Source organism: Rattus rattus, chromosome 7, assembly GCF_011064425.1.
Source record: "Rattus rattus isolate New Zealand chromosome 7, Rrattus_CSIRO_v1, whole genome shotgun sequence".
Taxonomy (NCBI): Eukaryota; Metazoa; Chordata; class Mammalia; order Rodentia; family Muridae; genus Rattus; species Rattus rattus.
Genome location: NC_046160.1, coordinates 57,167,348 through 57,191,254, shown reverse-complemented (window position 1 = coordinate 57,191,254; position 23,907 = coordinate 57,167,348). Strand labels below are relative to the sequence as shown.

The window sequence follows — 23,907 nt, the reverse complement described above, 5'->3', positions numbered from 1 at the left end:
AGTACAGCGCAGCAACACAGCATTTCAACAGGAAGGACACTGTTGACTATTTGTGTGCCTTAACCCAGGCACAGAGCGACTGTGGCTGAGCAATAAAAGCAGTGCTGGCCCTTTTCAGTTCTCAAAAGTTATTATCCTGCAACCCGACAATCACTAGTTAAGGTGCGGATAGATTTTAAATCGAGAAAGGGCTTATGACTCAGTAGCAGCGTTTGGAGTTAGACGTTAAGGCATGTTGTGAAATCCATACCAGAACCATCAACTCAAGATTAAAGCAAACACATTCATGTCAGTCCCAGATACACTTGCTACACTTTGGAAACATTTCTTCCATACTTAACAGATTTCTCAGGATAGTTTGTAGAATAGAAGTGGAAATTTAGATTTTTTTTTTAATCCAGCAGAATAAAATCACATTTAAATCTAAACCTGAGGGGTTGGGGATTTAGCTCAGTGGCAGAGCGCTTGCCTAGGAAGCGCAAGGCCCTGGGTTCGGTCCCCAGCTCCGAAAAAAAGAACCAAAAACAAAAAAGTCATAAATCTAAACCTGGTATCACTGAACAGTACTGTAGGCACAGACACTTCAAGCAAATCCAAGTGATCAATATGTCATGGGGCATCCTGGTACATTGTTGATCAGAAGGTACAACTAAAGGCATGTCCTTGTAGTTTTCAAGGGGAAGCTATACAAAGCACCACCATTATCAGCCACTGCTCACTTACCTCAGTGACGGCAAAGCTTCTCTTTCCGCAGGGAACCACCTTGTACCACTTGTCATGGAGCACATCCATAAACCCGTGAGACTTGTACTGACTGATGAGCTCAGATATATTAGAGGTCAATGGAGAGTTTGGAGGGAGACCAATGCCATATCCTAGAAGAAAATGCAACCGCACATGAGTTCTTCATACTGTTCTGAGACGTGGCCACCATTCTTGTATGATATTGTCTCTGGATATGATAACGGGCACGGTGAGTCTGCAATGAATCTGCCCTTCTCTTCCGTATGATTCTTTAAGAAGCCATCTTTGAGGTCTTTACCAGGTCTGGGATTCCCTAGCCATCTTTCCCAGTAAACCTGCATGTGATGGTTAATTTGAATTGTCAACTTGATTGGATTGAGCAGTGACTAGAAGATTAGGGAAGTATACAGTTAGACATGTTTGTAAAGGCATTTCTAGAGAGGATTAGTTGATGGTGAAGTTATTTACTTCAGCTCATGGTTTCAGAGTTTTCAATCCATATACGTGGGGGGAAGAAATAGAAAAGGAGTTTATTTTGACAGCCAGGAGACAGAAGGGCATACAAGAATATCCAGGACTAACATAAATAGCCCCCACAGATTACTTCTTAAAACAGTCATATTATGAATCCATCAAGGGATCATCCATTGATTAGGTCAGAGCCCTTAGGAGCCAATCACTTCCCATAAGTGGCAACCAAATCCCCAACCTAAGAACTGATAGGGAACATAATACATTCAAACCATTATACCACATGGACATATAATACACCACGAGAAGTAAAAGAACCACAAGGGCTTATAATAACTAACTTTAATTGTCAAAAAGTGGTAATGTCAAATATTGGAGAGGATATGAAAAATAAGAATTGATGTAATTACTTTGAAAAACAATTTGGTGACATTTTGCATATTTGAACACTTATATTAAAACCCAAGAACATTTCCAAACAATTTCTCCACAAATCCATCACGAAATATGATTAATAAGACTGTTCATAACCACAGAACTTGGAAAGAACTCAAATGATGCTTGACAAAAACCTTGAATAAATTAATTGTGGAATAGTTACATGATCAGGATATTACACAACTGGGACATATGTGTTAGAAATAGAGTGATAGATGCATAACTCTTAGCAATATGCTATTGGGGAAAAATGCCGTTCCCCCAAACCCGCAGGATGAGTTTATTTTGTACATGTACACACACTCATAGTAAAATAATGTATGTTTTAAGAATACATATGGGGGGATGAAACTACATTTAGAAAAAAGTGAAGGATATCATAGCTTTGAGATCCAAGATGGCTGCTATGCAAAGCAGGAGGAAGCAGGGGACGGGGTATGGAAAGAGAGCAAACATGAGTGTAACTGTCAGTGTTTTATTCATCGGTTTAGACTGTGTGTTCTCACACTGTACAGCTCCATGGCTTTCCGGACTGTTAACACACCGCTAATCCCTTTGAAGAGCCACGTGAAAGAGGCTAATTAACTACATCTTGTTCTTAGTTATTGGATCTCACAGTCAAATAAAAAAAAAAAAGAGATTTTTCTATTTGCCCTCAAGATGATTGAGGGAGAAAGATGAAAAAAAAATGAGACTAAAAAGCTGTAAAAGATTCAGAGATACTTACCGAGACAAATACCTGTCCTAATTATTTCACTTTACAACTCAATTCCAAAGGTATTAGTTCTTATTCTTTCTCTTAGTGTGAATACACAAAACCCCTTTCAAATCACAGCATTCATGACATGGAATAGTTATGTGTAGCCCCAAACAGGTGTTGGGCTTTAAAGAGTTGCATGTTTGTTTTTGTGATAATTTTGTTTGTTTCTTAAGAGTGCAGTGTCAGGCAAAAGATGACAATGTCAAAAGCACAGTTTGGACTTTCTGTTCCAACAACTATTATGAGGGCCCGCTTAGTGACTGGTAGCTTTGATTTGAAAGGCAAGACTGATGATAATAGAATTTGAATGGGTTTCTGATATTTTCACAAAGTAACACTTTGGATGTAATGACTATGCTTTTTTGTTTTTAATAGATTTATTCTCTCTTCTTTATTTATTTTTATGTGCATTATGAATGCCTGCATGTATGTAAGTGTACCATATGTATGCCTGGTACCCAAGGAAGCCAGAAGAGGGCATCAGATACTCTGGGTCTGTACTTACCAGTGATTTTCAACCACCTGATGCGGGTGGGAACTAAACACAGGTTCTCTGAAAGAGTAGCGGGCACTCATGAGTAAGTTTTCTAAGGAAAATTTTCATTTTCTAATAATTCAGTTTTGAAACACGTTTTCAGTATTTATTACCAAGATGGGTGTAATACAAGGCCCACATATAATAACATTCACTGATCTATTGGTTCTCATCCACTCATCCATCTATCTGTTCATTCATCAAATATTCTATTGTGTAAACAGGTACTGTGTAAAGTGGTCTATGCAGATATTAAACAGTTAACTGCATGAAGCTAACTTCATTACAAGTGAGGTAGGCATTGGGAGGGAGAAGAAAAGAGGCATTAGGAACATAGGTGGGGAGGATTTAGAATTATGTGATGGAAATAGGTTGGCATGTAAGGATAATTTGCTTGGGTTAACTTCGCTGAATATTAACACATTTTTCCTCACTGAAGCAATAGCTTTCAACAGCAACTTCTAACATTTATCCAGGACTTTCTATATTGCCAGCAAGCACTGATCCTTAATAGTAGCATATTTTACCCCACAATGTAAATTATGTCCGAGAAATAAATTTTGACTATCTTGTGACACCACAGTTCAGTAAATTCGCCCTGGGATTCTAATAGTAATAAAGCTTAGGGTATTCCAAGTTCCTTTGTGTGTCCCATGTATTCCCCACATATGGATACATGACAGAGCACATATTACCTAAAGAGATTTGAATCTTGAGTGATTAAACTGCCAAGATCATAGTTAGTAGCCTCCAAAACTAATGTTTGAAAGTAGGTTTCTTGATTCTAAAATCCTATGTTTATTCCACTATATCCATTATAAGTCAAGGGAATACTTAACCTGTTTCCTTCAACTCAGTGTAGGCCTAATATTTTTAACCATGTGGATGCCATCCTCCCCCAATCAGTAATAGTTTATTAGGAAACTAGTCATGGAGTCGTAGTGGCTCAGCAGTTAAGGGCACTTAATGCTCTTCCAGAGGACCTGAGTTTGTTTCTCAGCACTCATATTGACAGGTTCACAATAGTTTATCATTTCAACTCGAGAGCCCCTTTCTAGTCTCTATGTAGATCCCTCTATATACAACCAATATACACAAAGACACACATACACAAATAAGTGAAAAAAAAAACCCAATCTTCAAAACTTAGTTTTCATTAGTCAAAACCATTGTGCATGGGTAGATTTTGTTTAAAAACTTAGGAATAAGTTCTGGGGAGGATATAGGAGTAGCCCTACTGTATGCCAGAAAACTAACAAGGAAGGGCCCTCACTAAACTATAACATTTCTCGTAGATCCCCTTGAAGCTAATAACACCAACCGACATCAGTATAATAAATGACAGGATAGTCTTTGTTTTTTATTTGGAAAACCTTGACTTTGCACATGTTAATCTGCTCATCAGTCCCACAGAGGTGCATAGTGCTGTGGGGTGTCTGTGTTAGCTTAGATGAGGAGCCTATCCAGGGGAGGCTAAGGTGATACTCAGCAGCTGTGCACTATGGAGGAACGTTAATGACTGTTCTTGGAAAGAAGAGAGATGAGGCTTAAACTCAATTCAGGTAACAGATAGCAGCCAAAACGCAATGAGGAGCACAGAGAACGTTTGCTGGGAGTTTAGAGGAAAGAGAAATTGCTACCAAATGAAACAACACAGGAACATCTTACATGGATTTTTGATAGGGCCGTTTTTTGCTTTGTTTTAAGTAGAGGAGACCAAAATGCATAAGAAAGTTTGAAGAATGTGAAATTCCAACCTAAGAATAAGCCTACATATTCTAAGAATGTAATTTTGGCACTGTAACAAGAGCAGAAAGAGTCACCAAGGGAAGGCTAAGTGGAAGCTACAAGACATTTATAAAAAATGGCTGCCCAGGATATAATGAATATTAAATCATTCTACTCCATCATGCCTAGATTAATTTGCAATGGAAGCTAAAAATAAACTGACATCCTTTTAACTTTTTATTTTAATACACACATTGGACATTGATGTTTCAATGATTTTTAGCATTAATAATACTTAGTAACTAATTAAGACAAGGAAAGAATAGAAAAACATGTGTCTGTGAGAGAGGAATTGACTACAGATAATAAAAGTCCATTTTATTCAGAAATATAAAATGGTGAACATTGAAGGTTTCACTTCTATTCTTTTGTTTTATTAGTTACTTTTCAAGTCTTTCATGTTCATTGCCAGAGTTTATTGTTAAGTTGCTGACTCGACTTAGTCAGAGTTGCCTGTATTATCATTAGAACTGTGACTTTGCGGTACTGCCAGGCCAGACTGTTTTGTGGTTGATGAATGAAGCAAGATGGAATCCTTCAACCCTAAAGATGAAAGCACCAGGCACCCTGGAAATTGGATACAGCTTAACAGCGCAAGAGAACAATTTCCCAAATAGAATCCTGATCTTTTCTCCATGGACAAGTCAGCTTTACTCAGCTAAGAGTAGTGGAAATATACTTTGACTAGCAAATGTATAGTTAGAAAGTTCATAGCTAAAAAGAATCTTCCCAAAATGCAGCTGGAAAATAGATATTTTGGAAAAAAAAACAACTGAAAAATAGTGTTGAAAAAGCTTCAGGAACAAAAAATCATTCTAATTTGTGTCTGTCCTGGAATACCATGTTTATTTACTCTGAGATAATGATTCAGAGCATATTGTCATTGTTCCAATGTGAAAAATGGAGTTCCCTTACCAAAAGCACATCAAGTTGGGAAGAGAAGTGTCTTGGAGGAACTGAGATCCATGAAGGATATCTTGGGAAGATTTTTGTCATGTAAGGTTCTCAACTTAATGAATATCTTCAATATTATTAACTTATGGAGTCCATCTTGTGTACTGGGTATGTTTCCGCATTCTTTACATGCACTATGCTACCTAACTTTGATGGCAACTTTGTGCTAGGTGTTCATTTCATATTTTCATTATGCAGATGAGGAGCTGGAAGAACAGATTAAGATGTTTGCCAGTGAGTGACAGCAATTCTATTTTAATCCAAGGGCCAGACTTCACAGTTAGTGCTCTAAGCATTGCATTAAATAATTATTGGAAAGCCGGTAAAAGAACAGCTCAGAAACAGTCTAAGGCCTTTTGCTGAAAGGTCACAGATCATTATTGTGCAGTTACATTACTCTTTTTCTCTGCCTGACCTTTATTGTCTGCTAACTCCAATGCATAAATTTGGGGCATGTGTTCATTTATCTTAACACGTTCCTTTTTATTCTCAAGAACATAATATGTCTTTGTGTCTCTGATACATGGTTTTTAATTTGACCAAACATTTTCTGCATACCCCTTGACCTGATAATATATTTAAAAATCATATTGTTATCTATTCTTTGAATATTTCATATATATATATATATATGATATATCTTGACAATGTTCCTCCACTTCCCCTTCCCAAGACCCTTGTGCTTACCCAATTCAGGTCACCTCACTTTTCTTAATAATTCAGAGTCTGTTGGAGAGAGGGGTGTATCTGACTCTGCTGCCTACCTTTGAATCCCCTTCCCCTACCTGGGCTGCCTTGTTTGGCCTCAGTGGGAGAGGATGTGCCTAGTCCTGCTGTGACTTGATGTGCCAAGGCAGGTTGTTAACTCTGGGTGGGCTTCTATTTCTCTGAGAATGGGAGAGTGTAACGGGAGAGGGATCTATGAGGGTGGGATTTAGAGTAGAGGAGGGAAGGGGCTGTGATTGAGATGCAAAGAGAATATTGAAAGGGCTTCAAATGCAAGGAGGTAGAGCATCCTCTCTCTCATAGGCCTTACTTTTACTTTAAAAGCTAAATGAACAGAAAGCCGAGGTTGGGTGGAGTGTTTAGTAACTACCTTGGTTTGTATAGGATACTGTAACAAATTTCAAGGACAGGGTAGCTTACAAGCCTCAAAAGACATGTATTTCTCATAGTCTTGATTCTTGGAAGTTCAAGAACAGTCATGGGCAGATTCAGTGTTTTGTGAAGATCTCCTTTCTGGTTCACAGATGGCTTCTAGCTGTATCTTCATGTAGTGAGAATTCAAGAACTTCCATGGGTTCATGATAGGGATACTAATGTTATCATTTTAGAATCCTCATGCTAGATCTAATCATTATTGAATCAGTTCCCTGCTACCATTTCAGTAAGGATTAGGTTTCATATGAATTTTGGGTGTCTACAACCACTAGATTTGAGAGTCTAGAAGAGAGCACTAGTCAGATTCCTCAGTGTGTGCTCAGTATTATGTTGATCCAGTATTATGGATTCAGCATTATGGACTCAGTAGACTCTTTTTCCTCCTAAGTTCCTGAAATTATTTATACATGGGAAAGCATGTGCATTTGATTTAGTGCATTAATAAGTGAACCAGGTACATATTTGAATTTGAACTGATAAGTTATATAATGAGAAATACATCATTTATTACACATTTAGTACATGTTAGCATTGTTCCAGATCCCGTGGATCTGTAATCTTATGTCACAAATGGGGAATATGCCAAAAAATTGCTTTAATGACTTTTATATGTATGTAGTCTAGTCTAATAATCAATCTCATGTTTTCATAAATTTAAAAATTATATTTTGTCTAAGGTTTTCATGAAAAAATAAAGGGAATGTATGGAAATATTTGAGATGAACACAGAACAAACGTATCAGTTTCAAAAGCCCGGCAAGGTGCTACCTGCACTCCCAACACTGAGGGCATCAAGGATGATGAACAAGAATTCAAGACCATCAGGCGCCTATGTCTGTGCCTGAGGTCAGCCTGCCCTAGATGAGACTTGAATCTCAAAACAAAAACAAAAACAAAAAAAGCCCCAAACAACGCCCTCAAACCAAAAAACCCACAAAAAACACAACAGCAACAAAACCAACCAACCAACCAAAAAACAAACAAACAAACAAACAAACAAACAAATAAAAAAACCCTGAAGACAAACAGAAACCAAATAAAGAACAAGAAGTCAGCATTAATGATCATTAGGTCTGTTTTTCTTTCTTGCAATGCTAGGGATTAAACTTGAAGCTTTACGCATGGTAAACAGGCAGTTGTCAGTGAACTATACTCACAGCTCATTGACTTCCTTTAATAGCCATTTTCCTGCTTCGTGTATAACTTATAAATCGTACCTCTTTGTAGTGTTTGAAAGTCTTGTGCTATAGTTTGAATATAAAATGATCCTGGAGAGCTCTTGTGTTGAGGGTTTGGCCCTAGGAGCAGCCTTGGTTTGAGGTAGGGCACTTGGGCACTTGGGCGTTGATTAGAGCATGAAGGCTCTGCCTTAATGAGGGGTTAGGCTGTGTTCCTCTTTTGAAGAAGTAGGCAATTGTTTCTGTTTTTTGAAAGGTGTAGGTTGTACCTGCTCTCCCCTTTCCTGTCTTGATTTCTGATTCATGGTCACCATGAAGTGAGCAGGGCTTATTCTACAATGTTCTCTTTGCAATATGTTCTGCCTCAGTACAAGCCCAGGAGCAACAGCCAAGCAACCCTGGACTAAACTCATGGAACTGTTTGCCCTCAAATCACTTCAAGTAGTCAGTCACTACTTCAAGTGATGGAAGCTGATGGACGTATTTTGTGTTCAGAGTGTGAACTTGTTTTTGGGGGTCAATATTTATTACATTTTCTCATTTGCATTCTGTATTTGTTATGTTTCCTGTATGACAGAATGCCAGACAAGAAAACGATGAAGGGTTTATTTTGGCTCACAATTTAAGGGTGCCGTCCATCATAGTGGGAAGTCATGAGGGTAGGAGCTTAAAGCAGTCTAGGACTCCAGACCCTGGAATGGTGCTGCTCACATTCTGGATGAGTCTTTTCTTCTTAATGATCTCAATCTAGATACACCCTCACAAATATGCCCAGAATCTTGTCTTCTAGGGGATTCTGGGTCCTACCAAGTGGATAGCCAGTACTGACCATCAAACATTCCATTTATTCAGAGGGGAGACCAACAGTGATGATAATGCTCTCTCTTCTCAAGTCTTTGATGTCTTGATGTTTGAGTGTATCATTTTGTTTATTCTCTTTGAGAGCAAAGAAGTATCTAGAATGATAGGATCTATAAGATACTTAGTCTCAGGGACACAGATGGAAGTGTAAACAGGAAACCAGTGGGGAGTTAATTGTGTGGCATCTGGCACTGAGGTCCAGCAGAGGCAGACAAGACATCTTGCCACTACTTTTTGACAAAATGGGGTTGCTCCCTGGAGACAAAGGTGGAACATAGAGCCCCTCATTCTTATTTCCTCCACAAATGATTTGTTATTAGCAACTACTAATGGCAGAAGGAAACTCAATTACCCCAAACACCGAGGACATAAATAAAATGTAACATCTTTCTGTATCCTCAGATGCTACATAAAATGGAATTTTCCATTGTTGTATTAAAACAGGCAACTGAGCTTTCTAATGCCCTTACATCCCCACACAGAATATATTTCTCTCTCTCTCTCTCTCTCTCTCTCTCTCTCTCTCTCTCTCTCTCTCTCTATTGTCTTAACAGAACAATGCTACTACCAACTATCTCTTATCCTGACATCCTGACTTTCATCACTGTCATCTTGTCTATAGAGGAAACTTATAGCTCCTATGAAAGTCTCAAAGACCCAAACCACGTGGTGGAGAGAGCTTGACCCTCAGAAGTGCAGACATTCCTAAGACCTCAGGGGAGATACCCACTTCTGCTCACATTCCTGACCCAAGAGAAACCTGCCTAGTGGCCTCTCAATACAGGAATATAGGAGCAGTCGGTGACAGGACACTTCCGGTTTCTGCCTGCAGGGAGAGATGAAAGCCATTTGCTAGGGGGCACCTACACACCTGATAGCAGAGGTGAGAACAACTCTTCTGTGCCAAGCAATCCTTCTGGAGACTTCAGGTCACACAAACCCAGGAGCAACTCTCTGCTCCCAGATCCAGCTGAAACAAAACAGATCTACAGGAGTACTGACACACAAGCCTAAAGGAGGGCCAAGCCACTGTCAGAGACAGAAAAACAAGCTAAGACCAGAGACAACCTAATGGTGAGAGGCAAGGGCAGGAACTTAAGTAACAGAAACCAAGACTACTTGGCATCATCAAAGTCCAGTTCTCCCACCAAAACAAATACTGGATATCCAAACACACTGGAAAAGCAAGATTTGGATTTAAAATCACATCTCATGATGATGATAGAGGACTTTAAGAAGGACATAAATAACTCCCTTAAAGAAATACAGGACAACACAGGTAAACAAGTAGAAACCTTTAAACAGGAAACACAAAAATCCCTTAAAGAATTACAGGAAAACACAAAACATGGGTGAAGGAATTGAACAAAACCATCCAGGATTTAAAAATGGAAATAGAAACAATAAAGAAATCACAAAGGGAGACAACCCTGGAGATAGAAAACCTAGGAAAGAGATCAGGAGTCATAGATGCAAGCATCACCAACAGAATACAAGAGATAGAAGAGAGAATCTCAGGAGCAGAAGATTCCATAGAAAACATCGACACAACTGTCAAAGATAATGTAAAACAGAAAAAGCTCCTTAGCCTAAAACATCCAGGAAATCCAAGACACAATGAGAAGATCAAACCTAAGGATAATAGGTAGAGAAGAGAGTGAAGACTCCCAACTTAAAGGGCCAGTAAATATCTTCAACAAAGTTATAGAAGAAAACTTACCTAACTTAAAGAAAGAGATGCCTAAAATATACAAGAACAAATAGATTGGACTAGAAAAGAAATTCCTCATGTCACATAATAGTCAAAACACCAAATGCACAAAACAAAGAAAGAATATTAAAAGCAGTAAGGGACAAAGGTCAAGTAACATATAAAGGCAGACCTATCAGAATCACACCAGAGACTTCTCACCAGAGACTATGAAAGCCAGAAGATCCTGGACAGATGTCAAACAGACCCTAAGAGAACACAAATGCCAGCCCAGGCTTCTATATCCAGCAAAACTCTCAATTACCATAGATGGAAAAACCAAGATATTCCATGACAAAACCAAATTTATACATTATCTTTCTACAAATATAGCTGTATAAAGGATAATAGATGGAAAATTCCAACACAAGGAGGGAAATTACATCCTAGAAAAAGCAAGAAAGTAATCTCCTTGCAAAGAAAGGAAAAGAAGGTTGTCACACAAACATATTTCCACCTCTAACAACAGGAAGCAACAATCACTATTCCTTAATATCTCTCAACATCAATGGACTCAATTCCCCAATAAAAAGACATAGACTAACAGACTGACATAAACTAATAGACTGATTATGTAAAGAGGACCCAACATTTTACTGCATACAGGAAACACACCTCAGTGAAAAAGACAGACACTACCTCAGAGTAAAAGGCTGGAAAACAACTTTCCAAGCAAATGTTCTGAAGAAACAAGATGGAGCAGCCATTCTAATATCAAATAAAATTGACTTTCAACCAAAAATCATCAAAAAAGATAAGGAAGGACACTTCATATTCATCAAAGGAAAAATCCACCAATATGAACTCTCAATCTTAAATATCTATGCTCCAAATGCAAGGGGACCTACATTTATAAAAAATCCTTACTAAAGCTTAAATCACGCATTGCACCTCACAAAATAGTAGGAGATTTCAACACCCCACTCTCATCAACAGACAGATCATGGAAACAGAAATTAAACAGAGACATAAACTAACAGAAGTTGTGAACGAAATAGACTTAATGGATATTTATAGAATATTTCATCCTAAAGCAAAAGGATGTACCTTCTTTTCAGCACCTCATGGTACCTTCTCCAAAGTTGACTATATAATTGGCCACAAAACAGGCCTCAACAGATACAGGAAGATAAAAATAATCTCATGCATCCTCTCAGATCACCACAGACTAAGGCTGGTCTTCAATAACAACAAAAATGAAAGAAGGCCGACATATACATGGAAGTTGAACAAGGCTCTACTCAATGATAACTTGGTCAAGGAAGAAATAAAGAAAGAAATTAAAGACTTCTCAGAATTTAATGAAAATGAAGGCACAACATACCCAAACTTATGGGACACAATGAAAACAGTGCTAATAGGAAAACTCATAGCCCCGAGTGCCTCCAAAAAGAAACAGGAGAAAAATACATCAGCAGCTTGACAGCACACCTAAAAGCTATAGAACAAAAAGAAGCAAATACACCCAAGAGGAGTAGAAGTCAGGAAATAATCAAACTCAGGGCTGAAATCAACCAAGTAGAAAGAAAAAGAACTACACAAAGAATCAACAAAATCAGGAGCTGGTTTTTGAAAAAAAATCAACAAGATATATAAACACTTGGCCACACTAACAAGAGGGCACAGAGACAGTATCCAAATTAAGAAATCAGAAATGAAAAGGGAGACATAACAACAGAACCTGAGAAAATTCAAAAAAATCATCAGATCTTACTACAAAAGCCTATATTCAACTAAACTGGAAAATCTGGATGAAATGGACAATTTTCTAGATAAATACCAGGTACCAAAGTTAAGTAAGGATCAGATAAACCATTTAAATAACCCCTAAAGAAATAGAAGCAATTATTAAAAGTCTCCCAACCCAAAAGATCCCAGGACCAGATATGTTTAATACAGAATTCTATCAAACCTTCCATAGAAGACCTCATTCCAGTACTGTCCAAACTATTCCACAAAATAGAAACAGAAGGACCACTACCCAATTCCTTCTATTATGCCACAATTACACTGACACCTAAATCACACAAAGACCCAACAGAGGAAGAGAAATTCAGACTAATTTCTCTCATGAATATTGATGCAAAAATACTCATAAAATTCTCACAAACTGAATCCAAGAACACATCACAATGATCATTCATCATGATCAAGTAAGCTTCATCGCAGGGATGCAGGGATGGTTCAATATACAAAAAAAGTCCATCAATGTAATCCACTATGTAAACAAACTCAAAGAAAAAAAAACACATGATTATTTCATTAGATGCTGAGAAATCATTTGACAAAATTCAACACCCCTTCATGATCAAAGTCCTGGAAGATCAGGAATTCAAGGCCCATATCTAAACACAGTAAAAGCAATATACAACAAATCAGTTGCCAACATTAAACTAAACGGAGAGAAACTTGAAGTAATCCCACTAAAATCAGGGACTAGACAAGGCTGCCCACTCTCTCCCTACTTATTCAATGTAGTACTCGAAGTCCTAGCCAGAGCAATCAGACAACAAAAGGAGGTCAATGGGATACAAATTGGAAAGGAAGATGTCAAAATATCACTATTTGCAGAAGATATGATGTTATACTTAAGTGACTCCAAACGTTCCACCAGAGAACAGTCTGATAAACAACTTCGGCAAAGTGGTTGGGTATAAAATTAACTCAAATAAATCAGTAGCCTTCTTCTACTCAAAGGATAAACAGGCTGAAGAAGAAATTAGGGAAATGACACCCTTCACAATAGTCACAAATAACATAAAATACCTCAGTGTGACTCTAATCAAGCAAATGAAAGTTCTGTTTGACAAGAACTTCAAGTCTCTGAAGAAAGAAATTGAAGACCTCAGAAGATGGAAAAATCTCCCATGCTCATGGATTGGCAGGATTAATATAGTAAAAATTGCCATTTAGCTAAAAGAAGTCTACAGATTCAGTGAAATCCCAATCAAAATTCCAACTCTATTCTTCAAAGAATTTAGAAAGAGCAATTTGCAAATTCATCTGGAATAACAAAAAAGGCCAGGATACCGAAAACTATAGTCAACAATAAAAGAACTTCTCGGGGAATCAATCCCTGTCCTCAAACAGTATGACAGAGCAATTGTGATAAAAACTATATTGGTACAGAGACAGGCAGGTAGATCAGCGGAATAGAATTGAAGACCCAGAAATGAACCCACACACTTGGTCTTTGACAAAGGTGCTAAAACTATACAATGGAAAAAAGATATCATTTTCAACAAATGGTGCTGGTTCAGCTGGAGGTCAGCATGTAGAAGAATGCAGATCGATCCATGCTTATCACCCTGTACAAAGCTTAAGTCCAAATGGATCAAGGAACTCTACATACAAGCAGATAAACTCAAACTAATAGAAGAAAAGGTGGGAAAGAACCTTGAACACATAAGCACTGGGGAAAATGTCTTGAACAAAACACCAATGGCTTATGCTCTAAGATCAAGAATCGACAAATGGAATCTCATAAAACTGCAAAGCTTCTGTAAGGCAAAGAACACTGTCACTAGGGCAAAACAGCAACCAACAGATTGGGGAAAGATCTTTATCAATCCTATATCCGATAGAGCACTAATATCCAAAATATACAAACAACTCAAGAAGTCAAACAACTCCAGAGAGTCAAATAACCCTATTAAAAATGGAGTACTGAGCTAAACAAAGAATTCTCAGCTGAGGAATATCGAATGGCTGAGAATCACCTAAAGAAATGTTCAACATCCTTAGTCATCAGGAAAATGCAAATCAAAACAACCCTGAGATTCCACCTCACACCAGTCAGAATGGCTAAGATCAAAAACTCAGGTGGCAACAGATGCTGGTGAGGATGTAGAGAAAGAGGAACATTCCTCCATTGTTGATGGGACTGCAAACTGGTACAACCACTCTGGAAATCAGTCTGGAGTTTCCTCAGAAAATTAGACATTGCACTACCTGAGGACCCAGCTATACCTCTCCTAGGTATATAACCAAAAGATGCTCCAACATATAACAAAGACATGTGCTCCACTATGTTCATAGCAACCTTATTCATAATTGCCAGAAGCTGGAAAGAACAGAGGAATGGATATAGAAAATGTGGTACATCTACACAATGCATTACTACTCAGCTATCAAAAACAATGACTTCATGAAATTCATAGGTAACTGGATGGAACTAGAAAATGTCATCCTGAGTGAGGTAACCCAGTCACATGGTATACACTCACTGATAAGTGGACGTTACCTCAAAAAGTCAAATTACCCAAGATAAAAATCCAGAGACCACATGAAACTTATGAAGGGCGACCAAAGTGTGGATGCTTCAGCCCTTCTTAAAAGGGGGAACAGAAGTATTTATAGGAAGGGATATGGAGACAAAGTTTGGGGCATAGACTGAAGGAATGGCCATTCACCACTTGCCCCACCTGGGTGTACAGCCCACCAAAACTAGATTAATATTGATGAAGCCAAGAAATGCATGCCGACAGGAGCCTATATAGCTGTCTCCTGAGAGGCTCAGCCATAGCATGACAAATACAGAGACGAATGCTACCAGCAAACCATTGAACTGAGAATGGGGTTTTCATTGGAGGAGTTAGAGAAAGGATTGAAGGAGCTGAAGGGGTTTGCAACCCCATAAGAACAACAATATCAACCAACCAGAGCTTGGAGGGACTAAACCACTACCCAAAGTCTATACATGGACTGACCCATGGTTCTAGCTGCATATGTAGCAGAGGGTGACCTTGTTGGGCACCAATGGGAGGAGAAGCCCTTGGTCCTGCCAAGGCTGGACCCCCCAGTGCAGGGAAATGTAACAGTGGGTTTGAATGGGGGTAGTTGCAGAGGGGAACACCCTAATAGAAGAAGGGGAGGAGGATAGGATAGGGGACTTATGCACCAGAAACCAGGAAAGGGAATAACGCTTGAAATGTAAACAAAAAATATCCAAAAAAAAAAAAAAGAAAAGAAAAAGGAAAAAAGAAGTTTCATTCAAATAATAATAACAAGAAAAAAGAGTCTCAAAGAAGTGACAGCAGATGCTTAATTCCTATTCACATGAAAGCATGAAGAAAAAAATTACCTTGTATATTTAAGAGAGACAGAGACCAATTGCAGTTGCAAGATTGAAAGCAGAATAGTCTTATACCCTAGTTAACATACGAGCATATACAACATACAACATGCACATTTTCTCAATTCAAAACTTGGTCACTCCATAAGGTTGTTTTAAACCAAAGTGTTCTGTGACATGTGTCACATGACTTTCTTGAATGCCAGGATGTGTTGTCAAGAAGAAGAAACTGGAGTTGGGAGGTATGGAATTTACTGGCTCAATTTTTGTAGTCCACATGTCAGTTGTTGTTCAGAATGAGAGAAAATACCGACAAAACAATGCGTCTTTGGTCCTGAAGTTTGATTGATGGATTGATCTAGTTAGAAGCAAAACTCATTGCCAGCGGGAAGAAGAGCAATCCTGAATCTCAAACAACATTGTTTGAAGACCCCGAAGGGTACCAAATCTCAGAATTTGGTGTTTTTTCATTTATTTCCAGACTGGAAGGTAACATTTTTTGTACAATATTAGGTGTGAATTTTAATTCTAACATTATTATGTAATTGTGAGGTGATGAAAATATGATATAGTACAAGTTCTTGGCCTTTTTGTGTATAAACTGAGTAGACTAGATTTCATCAACATTGGGATTCTTCTCACAGAATTGCATTATCACGGCAAGTAGAGATCTCTAGAAATAGGACTTTGCACCTCCATAGGATTGCTTCAAGACACAGGAGAATCTGGATAGGGCTCATCAAAAATTTAAAAAAGAAAGCTGTCTTCAGACACCTATGAGATTCATCATAAAACAGGCAATTTAAGTCCAACATATGGTCGACTTTAGTGTATTCATATGACATATGGAGTCTTACCATATTTCTTGTTTTCTTAAATCAACTAGATTCACTATGGTATCTGACCTTTCAAAAACCCTCATTAAATAGAGGCTGGAACAGATCAATGGTACTGCAGTTGCCTACTACAAAAGCCCTACTACAAAGCTCAGAATTTGATCCTTACCACCACAGAAAACCAAACCCAACCAGATAAAACACAAGTGCAAATTCACATTAAATAGTTTTGGAATCCTTACGACAGTCACTCCCTGATACCGGAACATCTCTAGGAGACTATTATTTTTTGCCCTAACGGTTTCACAAATAAAATTTTGTCGAGTTGGTGGAAAATAAATCTCCGAGGTCAACAAACTTAGTAGCTGAATGCTCATGAATTGAAAATGAAAACAAGAGAAGATGAATCGCTCTCTGCCTCTGGCACCTGTGACTTGCCAGCTTAGCGAACAGCGCATCTGGGCCAAAGTGCATTAGGAATGACAGATACCTTCGATGGCAAATGGCTTTCCTACGGTCAGAAGCTTGCAGTCAGCATCTATTGACACTTCATAATCCAGAAGGGCTTTGTCCATGATGAAGGCGTCTAGTTTCTCCGGATCATTCCTATATTTAAAATCAAGGGAAGAAAAGAGAAAGTGGTTAAACGGGTCCATTACTAGGCAGGAAGCTGTAGCCTGACATTTGGTTTTGTTTAGGGGACAGGAACTTGGGCACCAAGGACAGCACAAACTTGCCAGCTGCTGACCCTTGTTGGCGTCTTGTTGACATGGAGAGTAGATACCAGGGAAGTAGGCATTCTTTTTAGACTGCACAGTTTCTTTCCCGTGGGTTTAATCTACCAACCTCATTCCTAACTGCAAAGTCCAACATCAAAGCTCATGTAACTCTTCACTGAATAGGACGGTTCATGGGAAGGTGCACACAGAGAGGCTGATTTCTATTGTATTATCAAAGTAACTTGTGCTAAGTACTGCATTCAGTGTCCTACACACATTTAATTATTCATAAGGACTGGGAAACAAATAATGATGGAAACAAAGCTCAGAGAGTTGAAGTATTTTGATTTAGGCTGCACATCTAGTTAATTGATGGAGACAAGTGTTCTTCTGAATTATGTTGATTCTTTCTGTCATGTTCACCATTTTGTTATTCAGAGATAATTTTGTATTTAGGAATATGTACTAAGAAGATACTTAGAAAAGGTCCAATCTTCTTGGAGAAAAGGAATTCATGGTCTCTTATGTCCATAGCTTACCATTCAATAAATTGAAGATGAAGCTTATGTAATAGAACTTAGTGGTCTGCTTTAATAATCTATCTTCAGAAAATCCTGTTTCTTTCCAGTACATAGAGAGTTCAGAATAATTTAAGTTAGGTCTATTAGGCTTGTACTTGTAATTTGACAATGGCATTAGGTTGCCATCAAAAGTTTTGGGTATGCTTCATGCGAGAAACAGCTGTTTTTTGAACCTGGGTGTAGACATGGTCCAGTGGGAAGCAATGTTTAATCATAGGCTGGGTAACCCTTACCGGGATGACAGTATGAAAGGGAGCCAGCTAGAAGACTTCTTTGATTTTAGTCATCCCAAATTTCTTTTAGAGAAGTACAGAAGATAAATACTTAAGATTTTCCTCTTTTATTACAGTACATTAATTATAAAGAATAATGGGTTTCATTGTGAAATTCTTTCCTTTACTCCTTTCTCTCTTCCACTCTCCCTTCCTCCTAATCTCCCTATCTCTTTTCCTTTCCTTTTTTCCTGCCTTCCCTCCCTTTCCACTCATCTCTTTCAGACAGTCTTACTGTATTTTCTAGGCAGACTTTGAACACCCATTTTCCCTGTCTCCATCCCATTATTAGTAGAGTTCAGACATGAGCCACAACTCTTATTCAGTTCAATATTTTCATGCATTCATGTAATAGTTTGACCACATTCCCTCTCTCTTGCACTTCCCTGATTTCTCTCCCCAATATACTTTTCTTCTTACACAGAATCTCTTTATTAATGATCAGATCCTTCCTCTCCCCCTCTCTCACATCCTTCCCTCTGTTTTTCATCACCATCTCATATTTCCCTTTAAATGATTTCTCTTTCTTAAAAAATACTTTTCCACAATTAGAATTTTCTAAGCAGCATTGCAAGACAATGCCTCTTAATTTAGTGTAGCCTCATTCCACTTGTAAAAACTAGAGTGAGGCTATGGAGACCCAGCTCAGAGAAGTAACTTGTACTCTCAGAGGAGAATATGGTTAGGGCTCATGAACAATTTGAAAGATAAGGATACTAATAGACACAGGTAAGATTCACCACCAGGCAAGAAATTACTAACCATGTCTGGGTCACACATAGACACATAATAAATGGTTCTCTCTTTGGCATCAGTTGCTACTAAATTGTTTTCCCATTCTTCCAGGAAGTGAGTCACATAATGCAGAATGCATCTATGTTTCCAGGAATATCGTACTTAAGTTACAATAACTTAATTCTGATATGTTTAACATCAACTAAAATGAAAATGCTTCACAGATCCCAAACAAGAGAAAGTTCCTAAAAGGTCTGAGGAACATGAATTATTGCCTAGGGGTTGTTGATGAGACACCTTAATGGAATCTGGGTAATAAAATCAAGCTCTAGTGAAGATGCATCCTTAATCAAAATTCTATTGCTACAGCAACAGAATTACCTTGAAAGGGCTACATAGCAACAAGCCAATACTCTACAAATGTCTATGGTAACAATGCAGAAAAATTGAAGTTCATATGTTTTTTTTGAAACCTAATTCCTGACTCCTTGCTTCACTGATATCACTGTATAAGTTCTCATGGTTTTGGAGTGCACAGTGAGGTGAGTTGGTCTTGATTGGTTTCAAGGCCATACAAAGGCAGTGAGCTCATAGACTTCTATGGGACCTGAGTCACTAGGGAAGTGGTAGTTCTAGGTTGGCTGCTCCTCCAGTTTATCCTGTTGAAGAAACACATTCTTACAGAACATTTACTTAAGACTATATATTACCAACTACAAAATTAGTCATGTACTAACATAATAAAATAAATGAGCATCCTATATAGATGACCATGAGTGTTGTAGGTCAGAGCTGTAGAATTCTGAGGGTGTGGGATAGCAGGAGAACTGTAGCTGTTTAGGGTGTTGCCTAAGAGCATACACAGTGACTAGGTCAAAAATGGTGACAGGCCCAGAATAAAATGAGGAGACACTGGTGACAATCTCTGCCATTATTCCTGTTCTATGTCAATTAATAAGTCACCCTGGAAGTTTGTAAAATGGCGGTGAGTTTGGGATGGTTTCAAGATTCTGTACTCCTGTCTTGCTCCCACATACCAACAGCAAAGTGGGTGCTGCTGGACTATGGGTTATCCTGGAACCATCACATTCTACTCTCTTCCATTATGGTTTCTGAACTACCATGGAGCTAGAATCTTAGTTTTTGTATAGACTCTGCTACCTGTTGGCTACATCACTTTAGGAATAGCCTACTTTTATGACGCCGGGCATCAGATGATGTAGAGCCACTGGGAGAAATGAAAGCAAGGTTGCTTCTGGGGACTCAGGAAAGTGTCACCTCATCTCGCCGTGCTGCTGCCCTGCTTGTCAACCACTGCCAGCTAGCTGAGAGCCCTTGCTGTCTGCCTGGCATCCCATCCTCACTCTCACAGCTGTGCAATTGTCTGGGGAGAGAAATGAAGAGAGTAGGAGGCAATGGAGCTCTAAAGTGGGTCATGGGGGGATCTAATGTTTTGATGTTTTTGCCAACTTGAGTGTCGTTTCATAGTATTTAAACTTCGTAAATAATTTTGTGAAAACTATGAGCACACAGCTTCCTGCCTCTCTGAGCTCTAGTTAAAAACCCATGGAATGGTTGAAGGGGATATTTCTAGATCTCTCAAGGAACATGAAGCCCTTATGTCCTATGAAATTCTTTCTTCCTTTCCTTTTTGAAAAAAATGAGTTGAGGTGGCTTACTGTTCACTGAGAAGATTCTGAAAGGTTAAGATGTACAAACTGTCTTCATGAGGTTAAACTAAGGCAGGGCTTAGCAGGTTGGATACAAACTCTTGTTCTGATGCCCTCAGGTAGGAGAGAGGAGGACAGATCCTCCTCTTGCAGACATTTAAAGCCATTCATTCTCTTCTCTCAGGCAGACCAGACCAGCAGACCCATCACTGCACCGCTTGGCATTTGATTCCACTGAATTTCAAGCTCTGATAATCTGTCATGGCAACATGATTGTCTTTGATTGCCTCTCATAAATTCTGATGAGAGGGATGCAGGCACAGGAGTCACTGCCTTCTATCATATTTCTTTCCTTCAGGAAATCTCTGAGATAAATTTCTATTTCCTTGTGGCAAAATGAGGCATTCTACAGGATTAGGGATTCACTTTGAAGGGAAAGGTTGCTTTGGGACACGTTATCCGTTGGCCACATTTCCTCTCTGTTGAATCATCTCAGCACTGCTGTTGAAGCCAACATTTTCCTCCCTTGCCATCTACTCCACTAATGGTCCTACTGGCTCTTTTACCACAGGCATTTCAACCTGTATAGACTCTATAGGTCTAACTAGCTCTCTAGGTCATTTAATTTTATGTACACCATTCTATATTGTCTTTTGGATCTAACACCATATGAGTTATTTCTTTATGTTTATGTGTTTACATGTCCTCCCCTCTCTATCGCCCTCTCTTTCCCTTTCCTCCTTCCCCCTGCTTTCTGTCCTGTGTCTGTGTCTGTGTGTCTCTCTGTCTTTTTCTCTCTGTCTCTCTCTGTCTCTGTCTCTGTCTGTCTGTCTCTCTCTCTGTGTGTGTCTGTGTGTCTGTGTGTCTGTGTGTGTCTGTCTGTGTATCTGTGTATCTGTCTGTCTGTCTGTCTCTCTGTCTCTCTCTCTGTGTGTGTGTGTGTGTGTGTGTGTGTGTGTGTGTGTGTGTGTAGGCTAGAAGAAGTTGATATCTGCTGTCTTCCTCAGTCATGCTCTACCTTTTTTTTAGAGACAAGGTCTCTCACTGAATCTGAAGTTCATTGAATTGGTTAGACTGGCTGGCCAGCAAGACCCAGGGATCCTCTTGCCTCTACTAGCACAGCACTGAAAGTGTGTGCGTGTGTATGCTCATTGAATCTTACCCAGATGCCAGGGATCCAAACCAGCATCTCATGCTTGCACAAGCATTTTTACTGACTAAGCTACTTGCACAGACACTGCATGTGTTATTTGTAAACATAACACTAAGAGCTTTTGTCCATCAGATTGTAAAAAGAGGAAAAGTCTAAACCTCTTTCTCTCTTATGGGAACTTTTAGGATCCAAGAGGTTGACACTCACTTCAGATACTGCACTCCATCAGGGGTGGCTGGCACGTTGTACCTTCTCATGTACTCGTGCATCTCTGGGAAGCTCTGGCGCACATAGTCTTCAGCACTGCTTTCCCGGACAGTTCCAAAGCGGAAGCCTTGAGAAGGATGATGAAGCTACCAGGGAGAAAAAGAAAGGGCTCTAAAATCCAGCACTTGTTTAAACTCTTTGAATTCCCCTGTTTAAAATCTTTGAATTCCCCATTAGGATTCACAATTCAATAATTGAGCATATTTCAAACACCTGAAGGCTCTAACATTCACTCAAAATGAAGGTATATGCTAGATTGTATTCGTGTGTATATGAGTGGTGGTTCTAGCCTCAGAAGGAAAGAGATGGGAATGACAAACTGAATTCAGAAAACAGGTATTTTGCTTCATATTGAGAACCCAGTGAATGTTTTTCTATTTTTCCAAGAATGTCTCTACACTTACATACTTGTTTTGTTATTGTTTGTTTTTGACTTTTCTGGTGTGTACTTTTTGTTTTTGCTAAGAGGGTGTGGTGGGGAGACACACAGTCCATGATGTACATGTGGAGGTCAGGGGACAAAATGTAGGAATCACATATCTGCTTCCCCTATGTGGGTGGGTCTTGGAAATCGAACTCAGTTCATCATGGTTGGTAGCAAACACCTTTACTTGAGTCATCTTGTTGGCTCCCTAGTAGAATTCTCTAAGCACTGTCCATATTGACAAGTGGAATCAAAATTAAGTTGAGAAATGTATATTAAAATATATCTTTGTGATTATAAACCTCAGTGAGTAGAAATGCACAAAGACAAAGTCAAAAGGCCAAGGAATCTAAAGTATGCATTCTGCCAAATGGAGGGGCTGGGATTGGGTCATACTACAAACATGTTCACATAGCCTTTGGTCAGCAGCATTTTAGAGATTCTCCACAATTGTTCCAGTAAGACCTTTAACCTTCTGTGATCTGCTTCACATTGATATATTTTACATCATTGATATTGACCTGAAACCCTGGAGATGAGTCTGTGGATGGGACTTTATAAATTCCTGAAGTTTCAGCAATATTTCACATACATATGCATCTGCAATTGTTTTGGAGACAACACAGAGTTGTTTTTTAATGAAAATAATCAGGTTTTAAAGTTGTTATCATCCCCCAAACTAAGAACTCACAAGATTTAGAAACATTTGGTATATTTGAAGATGACTCATACTAAAAGTCTAATAATGACAACAGTTAAATGATCTGTATGTATATCAAAGAATGTTATACAGTGTATACATTATGCTTGTGAGATGTATTTAGTAAAACAGTTGCTCTCAGAAATGGAAAAAATTTAAGGTGCTCAACAAAATTACCTATGTATGTGTTTGATTAAATCCTACCATTTCCCACAAATTTAATTTATTTATTCAAGGTTTACTAGCCCTTATCATGTGCAACTCTCAAAGTCATACTCTGGAACTTGAATTCTGGTCACCTGGCTCTTCATGCTATTTCTACTATTGAGTATGGCAATATGGAAATCCTTGTTTTCAACATAGTTAGCCCATGCACTGAACAGGTTCTTACATTTTTGGAGCACATAACCTCGATGAGGCATAAACAGGAAGAACAGCTAACACTGAATGCTTATGTTGTGCCAACCACGGAACTGAAATCTTCCCACTCCTTATCCCATTTAGTGCTCAGGAGGGCCTTTGGGCAAGAACATCATACCTATTTTCTTTAAATGACTGCTGCACTGAAGCTCTGTGAAGGGAAGTAACCAGTATAAAATCACTCAGAGAGAACAGACAGAGGTGGGTCAGAACCCAAGTCTGTCTGATTTCAAGGCCAGTGCTGTTATTTGCCACATTTTCCTGCCTTTCAGCTCCCCTGAGCATCTGCATGAAACGTTCATTGGAAGCAACTCAATTGTCTCCCTATCCTCTCCTTTCTCTGTGCGTGTGTTCATGTACATGTATGTGTATGCACATGTGTGTATATGTGTGTAAGTGACTTCCTTAATCACTCT

At 38.8% G+C, this 23,907-nt stretch overlaps 1 protein-coding gene across 3 annotated transcripts in view; it reads right to left on the bottom strand.

Moving 5' to 3' along the window:
* Positions 1-23,907, bottom strand: part of Grin3a (glutamate ionotropic receptor NMDA type subunit 3A) — a 192,894-nt gene that overhangs the window by 43,059 nt on the left and 125,928 nt on the right. For all 3 annotated transcript variants that reach the window (XM_032907677.1, XM_032907678.1, XM_032907679.1), the window contains exons 4-6: positions 21,888-22,033; positions 17,041-17,156; positions 724-875 (exon numbers count right to left, since the gene is read on the bottom strand). In XM_032907677.1, the coding sequence (XP_032763568.1) occupies positions 724-875; positions 17,041-17,156; positions 21,888-22,033 (414 nt within the window). The remainder of the gene's footprint in view (positions 1-723; positions 876-17,040; positions 17,157-21,887; positions 22,034-23,907) is intronic.